We start from the raw sequence: 9753 nt of genomic DNA, 5'->3' as shown, positions 1-9753 counted from the left end.
CTCCATGATGTGTGAGGACCAGACCATCTGTTACAGGACTCCTTGTTCTTCTTGTCACTGAAGATGGTCCTTCATGCAGCAGGAAGAACATAGGGTGGGCCAAATGCCTCCCTGATGGTATTAAGAGTCTAAATCAGACTATTTCTTTTGCAATAATCAACACATTCATTTTATGTTTTTTTTTATTTTGAGATAATAGCTTGTATGTAAAAGTCTAGGTCATACAAAAGTAACCTCTTCTTTACAGGATTTGTAAAGAGGGACCTCAAACTTCAAACTTTATTTATTTATATAGCCCTTTCATACAAAATGCAGCCCAAAGTGCTTTACATGTTAAAAACCCGACCTCTCCCATGCACAGCACACACAGCCATGAACACATGCTCTTTGAGATAGGCTGGACACTGAGGACCCAGGTGAGGGAAGCATTATTATGGACCTGGAGGGAAAGCAACAGCTAGAGTGAAATAGTGTAACACTCAGTACAGCTTTGTCCATCAGAAATTCACCACGGTTTAATTATGATTTTTCTTTCACCCAGGTGTAAATCAAGCTGTTCCCTTCTCTCTCGAAAGGCACTTAATTTTGTCTTTCATAATCTAAACTCCTACTGTTACTGCTCATTAGAGTGGTGGGTAGTTTGCCTTCAGCGTCGATGACACAATAAATAAAGCAGTTTGCGTTTAAACAATGTAAGCTTGCGTACAGTGCTGGTAATACAGGGCATAAATGGACACTTGATCGGAAAAGAAAACAAAAAAAAGTTAGAATAGACTGATTACAAATGATCAGTAATGATTCTGTACAAGCGCAGAAGAGGATACTTTGGCTCCATTATGTACTTATCTTTTCAATCACACATTCAATCACACATACACACCTGCACATTTCAGTTCTTTTAATTGCACCCATTGTTTTTCTAAAAGCACTCAAGCCTCAAATGGAAACAGGATTCAAGTGCAGTCTCACACACAAAAAGGCTATTAACATTATTTTACACATTTTTTTTTCTTTTTAAAAGGCAGAACTTTTTTCAATCAGCATCAATTCATGACACACACATTCTGATAAGGCCAAAAATCCCTCATAATATCTATAAGCTCATAACCCAGGTAAGATTTGAAAGTCGGCTAATTAATGAAAGAATGAAACTGCTGAAACTATGAATAACTTCACAGTGGTGCCAAGTATATTGTGATGTAAGTTAATTAGTTAGAGATGATCTCCAAATGTATGTTGTATTAACCACACTTGATAATGTCCAACAGGAGCTCAAAGATTAAACAGTCAGCCATTGGTCCAGCTCTGGATGAAAAACTGATGCTATACTTATTGCATTTTAAATGGAGTGTGGTTGTCAGCTTCAAATCATACAATATTTACATGACAGTAAGGGTCTGAATTGCTGGGAAACCAGTGTACTTAGCCTGTAAAATAATAAATCTTCATTTACTCATTTATAAGTCCCTTGTTATGTTTTCTCTGGTCTAGGAAGAAGGAACTCAACAGATATTGTGGTTGTGCAGTACAAAAAGACATATCTATATTTTTTTCCATTCATTCATTCATTCATTCATCCATCCACAATGCAGGGTCAGCCATTTCCACTTATTCAATATCACACAGTGAGTCTTTTATTTTCTTCCTGAGAAAGTTTCCGTTTCCCTTAAGTGTTTGAACCTGTGGGACAAAGACAAAATGAGGTGAATACAGGAGTCGTCCTCGGGTATTTTTCACACTCGCATTAGACGAGGAGTTTACTCACAAGCTCTACCGGCCACCGTACAGGTGGATCTTGGCGAACGAGACAGTCTCATCATAGTCCTTATGGCCCTTCTCATAGATGACAAAGATGTACTTCCTGTCCTCTACGGAGCCGGTGTCCAGTGACGTGATGCAGGAGTAGCCGCTCGGTCCGGCCCATATCTGGACGGCTTTATTCTCCCAGGAGGTGCCGTTGGTCAGCGACCAGCGCAAGGTCAGGTTAATTCCTGTGGGGGACACAGCAGGAGGTCAGTGCGTCGACTCATTTTGGCGATCGACAGTAAAAAATAATCAGCAGCTACTTTAACATTAGTCATTAATATTTGTCACTTTTGATTTGAAAAAAGTGGTGAGAAACTACATATTCTCTGATTCCAGCATCTGAAATGATTACAAACTAAGTATTTTTGTGTAATATCATCAAAACAAAGACATCTGACGACATCACATTTGGCTCTGCAAAGTTTGATGGGTCAATGTTTCATAGACAAACAATCGATGAATCTTGGAAAAATAACTTATATTTAAAAAAATAAATGGCAGATAATGCCCAGCAGCCATAGTGAAGACAACATAACCACTACAATGTCAATGATTACATTTAACTTTATGCAATTGTTACAAATGACACACACCACTATATTTATTTCACACTTAAAAAGTAAGACTTTGCATATTACACACATGATCATGTTAAAAAATAAGGTGTGACTGAGGTAAAGTGTTTATTACATTTTAATAGATTACTAATAATATTCAAATAATAATCACATGTATGATACAAAAACGCAGTGAAATAAATACTTTGGATAATACATTTGGATCCTTTGAGTGCATCTTTTTTATTACTTTTGTTTCCTTTAGATAAAGTTTTAAATGCAGGGTGGTGACTGGTGACAGTAATTAGGAAGGAGGAAGAGACTGTGACTCAGTGTTTGTGGTTCTTACTCTTTAGCTCGTTGGACGGGTTGGTGAAGTAGAGCACTCCGTCTTTCTGCAGAGCTCCGGCCGCCACCGCAGGATCCACCAGCTCGGAGTCGAAGAACAGGTCGTCTATGGGCAGGGACAGACCTCCGTCATAGCTGCGCACCACCACGCGACACCTGCAGTGGTAGTTGTTCTGGTTCCGCACATTGATGACGATGCTGCCGTCCGGCATCTCAACCGGCTGCAGAGCCACAGAGACAAAAGAGAGAGAAGGTTTAACTTCTTAGTGTGTGACAGTGAAATGTATTTTTTGGACCTCAAAACAAACTACTTGCACATTAACTTGGTTGTGGCTTAAGATGACGATATTTTAGACGATAAAATGGGGGGAAAATGAAAAATAATACCCTACTGACTAATATCTTAATCACACAATCAGCAGAAAATTAAATAGAAAAAGTCAATGTTGAATTTGTGTTATTATGCAGCTGTTACTACCACTCTTATTAAATATTTACTTTTTGTTTGATTTGCTTTTTTTGTGTGTGTGTCTCATTTTTTTAGACCATTTTTGCAAAAGGAAATAGGTTGAAACAAATAGGAGCTGTCTAACACTTTGTATCAGAGGGGGGGCTGTTAAACATCCACTGATGGACATTTGATTAATTATGACACAGTATGAGCAACACACATCATTTTTAGATTAGCCAGGAGAGAAGTACCAACATGATGTCCTATGGGTGATGACATAAAGGCCAAGTCCAACTTTATTTCAAGTGTGCAAGCATCTCACAGCTGTTGCTTTAACTGCCAGATGTTGTTTTTTTTTTATCTGTTTTTTGGCCAGTAGAAGGCAGAATAACTCTACAACAAACTGACAGATAAACAGCCATAATTAAATCGTGGTGAATGTGCAGGTCACAACTTGTTCACGAGAGCGTTTTGGAGTTGTTGGATTGTGTATTTGATGAACTTTGAGGGACAGGGGAACCTGCGGATCTCAAAACAACATGCACTGATAATTAAAGGCAACGAACCTACTGCTATGACTATAGGGATTGTGGCAATAGGTGAATTTGCCAAAATGTTGAACTGTCCCCTTAAAATTAACAATACAAAACAGCTGGAAAGAAACGTAACCTGGCACTCATCAGGGTTGAAGTCCTGCGCCTTCTTCTTCTGGTTGTAGGGGATGCTTTTCAGCGCCGCGCCGTTGTACCAGTTGCGTCCATGGTCGTCACTCAGGATGCAGAAAACGCCGTCGCCCTCTATTGTTCCGTGACCACAAACCACCAGCCTGCCCTTCGCTGGATTGTAACGCTTCTGTAGAGAAAAACACACAACGGGACACAGACTCAGAGGAACAAACAGCTCACACACTTAAAAAAAAAAAACCTGTGAAATACCGACAGAAGTTTACAAACACAACAGCAGCTGATGCAGATGTTAAACTCTGACTGGGGGATCAGTCATTTATTTACAAAATTACAACTCCCGTCCTATTATTATTATTATTAGTTATTCCGCTCCTGGAAACATTTCAAGTGCTCAGATGCCTGTTTCTACCAGAGGAGTCCAATTAATTTTCCTGATACAAACTAAGTGAGTTCCCATTAGGAGACAACACAGGCACAACAAAAACAAGGCTCAGCTCATTATAATGTAAACAGACCATTGATCATGTTATCACAATAATCTGTGTTAACCAAGATAATGAAAAGCCCCGAAACTTTAACGCAGATACATCACACCATTCATGTTGCATTTACTGACAACGAGCAGCGTGTGATAAAGAGTGAGACTTCCTGTGATCAATATTCCTGTTAGTAGGCTACACAGTGTTTGGTGACATCCCATAATGGGCAACATACAACACAGTCCAGTGTACGGTGACCCTGAGGGCTCAACTCACTGCAACTTAAGAAAAACACATGCAAAGACACAAAAGTCACTCCGAAAACAACTTCAACACACATGCTAACACAACAAAAATGTTGATTTGACTTTAGAAGTTGTGAAGACGGCTACTGTTTGACAATAAGGTGAATTTGTTTGGTTTATTAAAACGTCAATATCACATGATTAGACATTATTGCTAATATGTACTGTTAGCTTAGCGTTAGTCTTTAGCCAGGTCCGTCACTTTTTTGTGTCCGTGGATTTTGCCTTTCCTTTAGCTGCAGTGAGCTGACCCTTCAGGGCCACCGTACAGTAGGCTATGTGTGGGTGAGCGTAGGGTTTAAATGAGCACAGTAACTAACATGTCTAGGCAACAATATTTTCCTTGAGTAAATGTCCTTATTACAGGCAAAAAATCACATATATAGACTTGAATTAATAACTTTTCAAAAACAGTTTCATGCCAACTTGCAGTACATAAATGTTCATCACATGTTCAGTATCGGCTTGTGACTGCTCTTCCTCTTTGTGGTAACAGTTTTGTCTGACACTGGCATATTCCTGGAGTGCTACTTCTGACTTTAGATGGTAACACAGCAACACATTCATTGATCTCCTGGTGTTAAAATCAACCGACACATCTGGCAGACAGAGTGCTGACAGTCAGATGTCGTTTATAGCTGAGAAATGCTGATCAGTGGCATCAAAACCAATAAACTCAGATTTATATTAGGCCTATTTTGTTTTTCCTCAGCCTGATCTCTGTACTTTAACCTGTCATGTTGCCCAGATGTAGAGAAAAACAAGTGGTAAAGAAGAACTAACCCACTTTTCACTTCTTACTTTGGGAAACTCAAGTCGCACAAACTATAAATAAACTTCCTCTTTTCATAAAGAACCTGATAGTTTCTAAAATTATGTCTATAACTCCTCAGTACAAGAGGACAACAACAGCATCGTTTTATTTTTGTCTTTTTAGATCTCACTTTAACATGTAATCACTTCCTGTGTGTGACGATCAAAGAGGTCATTTAGCTTTAAAGGGATGGTTCAACATTTTGGCAAATTCGCCTATTGCCATAATCCCTATAGTTATAGCAGTAGGTTCATTACGTTATATTATTATGTTGTTTTGAGATCCGCTGGGCAGAAGCGTGAGTTGCTCAGCGAACACAATGGAGGTGAATGGTACTGGTCCCTATAAAGTCATCAAATACACAATCCAACAACTCAAGTTGTGACCTGCACAGTCACCATGCTATGAAATAATTATGTAACATTACGCCACTCGAAGTGCTCGGAACTGCTTGTGTTTTTGAAGTCACTCAACCCAGCAGCCGTGTCTGGAATGTAGTTCCAGCTTTGCATTTGCCTCGAAAACAACTCCATCTCATAATGTTACATGATTATATCATAGCGTGGTGAATGTGCGGGCCACAACTTGTCCACGAGAGCGTTTTGGAGTTGTTGAATTGTGTATTTGACTGTGTTTGATGAGGGACAGGGGACCTGTATCGTTTACCTCCATTGTGTTCGCTGAGCAGCTCACGTCTCTGCTCCGCTGATCTCAAAACAACATGCACCGATAAATAAAGGTAATGAACCTACTGCTATGACTATAGGGATTATGGCAATAGGTGAATTTGCCAAAATCTTTAACTATCCCTTTAAGAAAACAGATTCAAATCGTCTTCTCACCTGGATGCCGAAGCCCGGCCCAGCGACGAAGGCCTTCGCTCCGAGCTGCTCGGAGAGGTTTCTGGGTCTGCTCCAGGTCAGGCCGTCGTCGATGCTCTCCACCATCATGGTGCTGGACGGGCTGCAGAGGTAGAGGTGGAAGCAGATGCTGTAGCAGAGAATCACCGAGCCCACCTCCTCGTCCACCACCACAGAGCCCAGGTTCAGGCCGTCGGGCTTCGATCCATCGTCCACAATAAATGAGGTCGGGGACCAGGTGGCTCCTGGAGGATGTCAAAACAGACAATATTATATATTAACGGTGATGATTCAACTCCACACATCAATTCATGTTAGACAATAAAGCTGTTTATTGTGGTTGGTTATTTAAGTGTGTTTACTACTAGTGTATGCTGCTGCGTGACTCTGGGGACAGTCAACATAGGTGTGTGCTCTCTTAATGCCCTTTACTCTGTCAATAATTAGTGATGGAGGGGGAGAAAAAATCAATACCGCATAGTATTGTGATATTTTGTTTGACAATATTGTATCAATACATGAACACCAAGTATCAATCTTTAATCTTGTAAAATATGAATGTAAGTTTATGGTGCTAGATATTTGAATACTGTCTGACTGTGTTGACAAGACTGTTGCTTGACGTTGTGCAAGAGTATAAAGGATTTAAGTGAGCTAAACACACTGAGATCTACATCTTCATTAGATAAAACGGATGTTGAGAAAGTTTTCCTTTGGGACATACAGTACTTTGCAGCTGCTAATCAATAAATCACAATATGTTACTGCAGTAAGGAGGAAAACACAAAATGCTTAAAATTGCGTTAATTTCATATTGTGATTGAAATAATAATAATATTGCATCATGGTGCCTCTGCTAACTCACATCTCTGTCAACAACATAGTTAATGGAAGCTGTTAAGTACACATAGCAGCCATTATAATATTTGCTCACTTCTAATGTAACAAAGTCTGTGTTGTAATTAAATGTAGCCTATTCAACAACATTTGCCTCTTGGAAACGTAAGGAAAGTAAGGTGTAATCATAACAGCACTGATACTGGAAACTCTATGACACTCAGCGTTCAAGTCTATGCTGTTACTTTTGTATTTTCAGGGCAAACCAACCAGAAAAGATTAGTGGTGGCTAATAAGTTGTGTTTCAAAATGAACCAAAAAACTACTGTTGTGTATCTAACTGTGCTGCGGTGGTCGTCCTCCTGACCTTTGTCTGTGGACCGGCGCAGAGCGATGAACTTGGCCCCCACGTCGCTGGCTGAGGACTTCCTGCCCTCGGCGAAGGCCAGCAGACTTCCCTGGGGGGTGAAGGTGAGCAGGGGGATCCTGTAGGTGTTCACCTCCCCCTGGGCTCCACTCACCCACAGCAGCTGCTCCTCGTACAGCAGAGGATCAATCTGAGATGAAGAGAAGAGAAGAGGGAGTGGAGGATCTGAGTAGGAGACTAAAGAGCTGAATTGTCATTGGTTAAAAACCGGTTTAGGAAGGAATGATATCTCTGTCTCTCATCACAGTCCACTGACACACTCTAAGTTCAGGAAGCATTAAGACACTCAGCAGTATCTCGACCTTCAAACTGCAAAGCCTTCATGTTTCTTAAAATATGAAGATATGAAGGCAGGACAACATAGCCTACCAGAAATACACACACACATATAAAAGTCAAATTCATCACTTAATCTAAATTGAATTAACATTTAAGCCTCAACTGGGACAAATACCTCAGAGGGAAGTTTTACACAGTCAACCACACTGATGCAAAACTTCCGCGTTGTTGTGTAGCAGAAGATGTTTTTGTATATGCATGTTTTTTTTTCCTGCAGGTAATGGCAGCTCTGTGTCGGTGTCGTTACCTCTGCTGAGCTGTTGAGACACAACACGGCGCAGAGCAGCAATAAAAGCGCAGAGAGCCGGTTTTCTGCCTCCATGTTGAATCCTCCTCCTGAAACCTGCTCCTTTTTTCAGTCCCGCAGATCAATGGGGATCTATTTTCCAAAATAAATCCACCAAAAAAAGGAGAAGAGAGAAAGGGATAAAGGAGGAAATGCTCCCCACTACCGCGGACCGTCCACATTCAATTTCAATCAGCACCTATAACTCTCGAGTCATATGACCACGTCGGGCGGTCACGTGACTACCGCCACGCACCAAAATAAAAGCGGAAATTATTTTCGATACAAAAGATTATAATTATATTACATAATCATGCCTTTGAAAAATAGCCTTTCATTTAACCGGCCTTTTTTTTTATTAGATTTAAAGATAAAAAAGATATATAGTTGGATTAAAAATGATACGCGTGCGTGTGTACCACATGACAGGAAATGGAAACTGATTTTTAGTTATTTTTTATTTTTTTGCCTTTATCTTTTCCAAGACATAAAGAAAATTAATAATAATAATAATAGTAATAAAATATTAGTATTAGGAAAGATACATAGAATAAACAGATGAATGAAATCATCCTGGCAAAAAAGTGAAATTGGCCTAGCATTTAGGCCTATGTGTTTTAGAAAGTAAAAAGTAAATGTATTAGAGTTTAGTTTTCCTATATAATACACGATTATGAATATTCAAGTATATCCTATAACTATATTGACATTTTTTCTTGTTTCTCTTTCTATGTTGTAGCCTACTTTATGTTGTTGTAGTTGTTGTTACATTTAAATTAAAACTGATGACGAATGATGTACATAAGTATAAATGTATAAATAAGCTAAATTCTCTGTGATGAAGTGTAAAAAAAAACACACATCTTATATTCTTTTCTTGAGGTAGAAAAAAACTTGGCAACACCTTTTTTTCAGTAGTGTTTATTTTTACTCTACGTAGAGCTTGATGCAGACAGAGAAGCATTATCAATACAAATTACAATATTATTTTTTGTTGATTTATGAACAATTTTTTGTGATTATGTTCTTCATTTACCATAGGGTGGTGATCATTTTAAATACAGTTACCAATATTATCCACATGGGGGCAGACGTTTCTTAAAATAACCACTGACTGCAAAGAGGCCTGTGCAGTAGACTGTAGCTTTCAGGATGGTGGCCAAGTTTGACACACTCAGAACAAGCTTTCACTTTGAAACCAAATCCAAAAGTGGAAGGCAAAAACATAGGCTATATATTTTAAGATTACAATGTAGTTTTGTTTTTAAGATATGGTTAAAACTATGAACATGGAGCTGTACAGGTGGAAAGTTGTTAAGAAACATTAAAATAAAAGGAAACCACATTCTCTCTTCTAATATATATTTTACACATGTCTCCTGTCACTATCAAACAAAGGCAAAAACACACAATAAAAAAGTCACATTGTTGCTCCAAACTAGAAAAGTGTTGAGTTCATCTTTCAATGAAGACATTGTAACTGCAAACCTCAAACTTTAATAGGCCTACGTAATCAGTGGATTCTCATTTGAATGAATTTGATTTGACATGGCAGTCC

The 9753-nt window shown here is 39.1% G+C and overlaps 1 protein-coding gene across 1 annotated transcript; it reads right to left on the bottom strand.

Annotated features, from left to right (window-relative positions):
* Positions 1–187: 187 nt before the first annotated feature.
* Positions 188–8412, bottom strand: neu1 (neuraminidase 1). The gene is made up of 7 exons (XM_083981747.1): positions 8157–8412; positions 7511–7700; positions 6289–6551; positions 3832–4014; positions 2713–2932; positions 1766–1991; positions 188–1680 (listed from the first exon to the last, which is right to left on the bottom strand). Exons 1-6 carry the CDS (start codon positions 8229–8231, stop codon positions 1771–1773), a joined length of 1152 nt encoding a protein of 383 aa, XP_083837873.1. The 5' UTR covers positions 8232–8412; the 3' UTR covers positions 188–1680; positions 1766–1770.
* Between the last annotated feature and the right edge of the window lie 1341 nt (positions 8413–9753).

The sequence above is a fragment of the Trachurus trachurus genome (genome assembly GCF_905171665.1).
Source record: "Trachurus trachurus genome assembly, chromosome: 11".
Classification (NCBI taxonomy): Eukaryota; Metazoa; Chordata; class Actinopteri; order Carangiformes; family Carangidae; genus Trachurus; species Trachurus trachurus.
This window is presented reverse-complemented; position numbering and strand designations above follow the sequence as displayed.

Excerpts from the sequence above, each read along its gene's own strand:
- neu1 (XM_083981747.1), bottom strand. The coding sequence starts at position 8,231 with ATGGAGGCAGAAAACCGGCTCTCTGCGCTTTTATTGCTGCTCTGCGCC. Across the intron at positions 6,552-7,510 it reads GCGCCGGTCCACAGACAAAG|GAGCCACCTGGTCCCCGACC; the intron begins GTCAGGAGGACG and ends GACATCCTCCAG. Across the intron at positions 2,933-3,831 it reads TCAACCCTGATGAGTGCCAG|CCGGTTGAGATGCCGGACGG; the intron begins GTTACGTTTCTT and ends GTGGCTCTGCAG.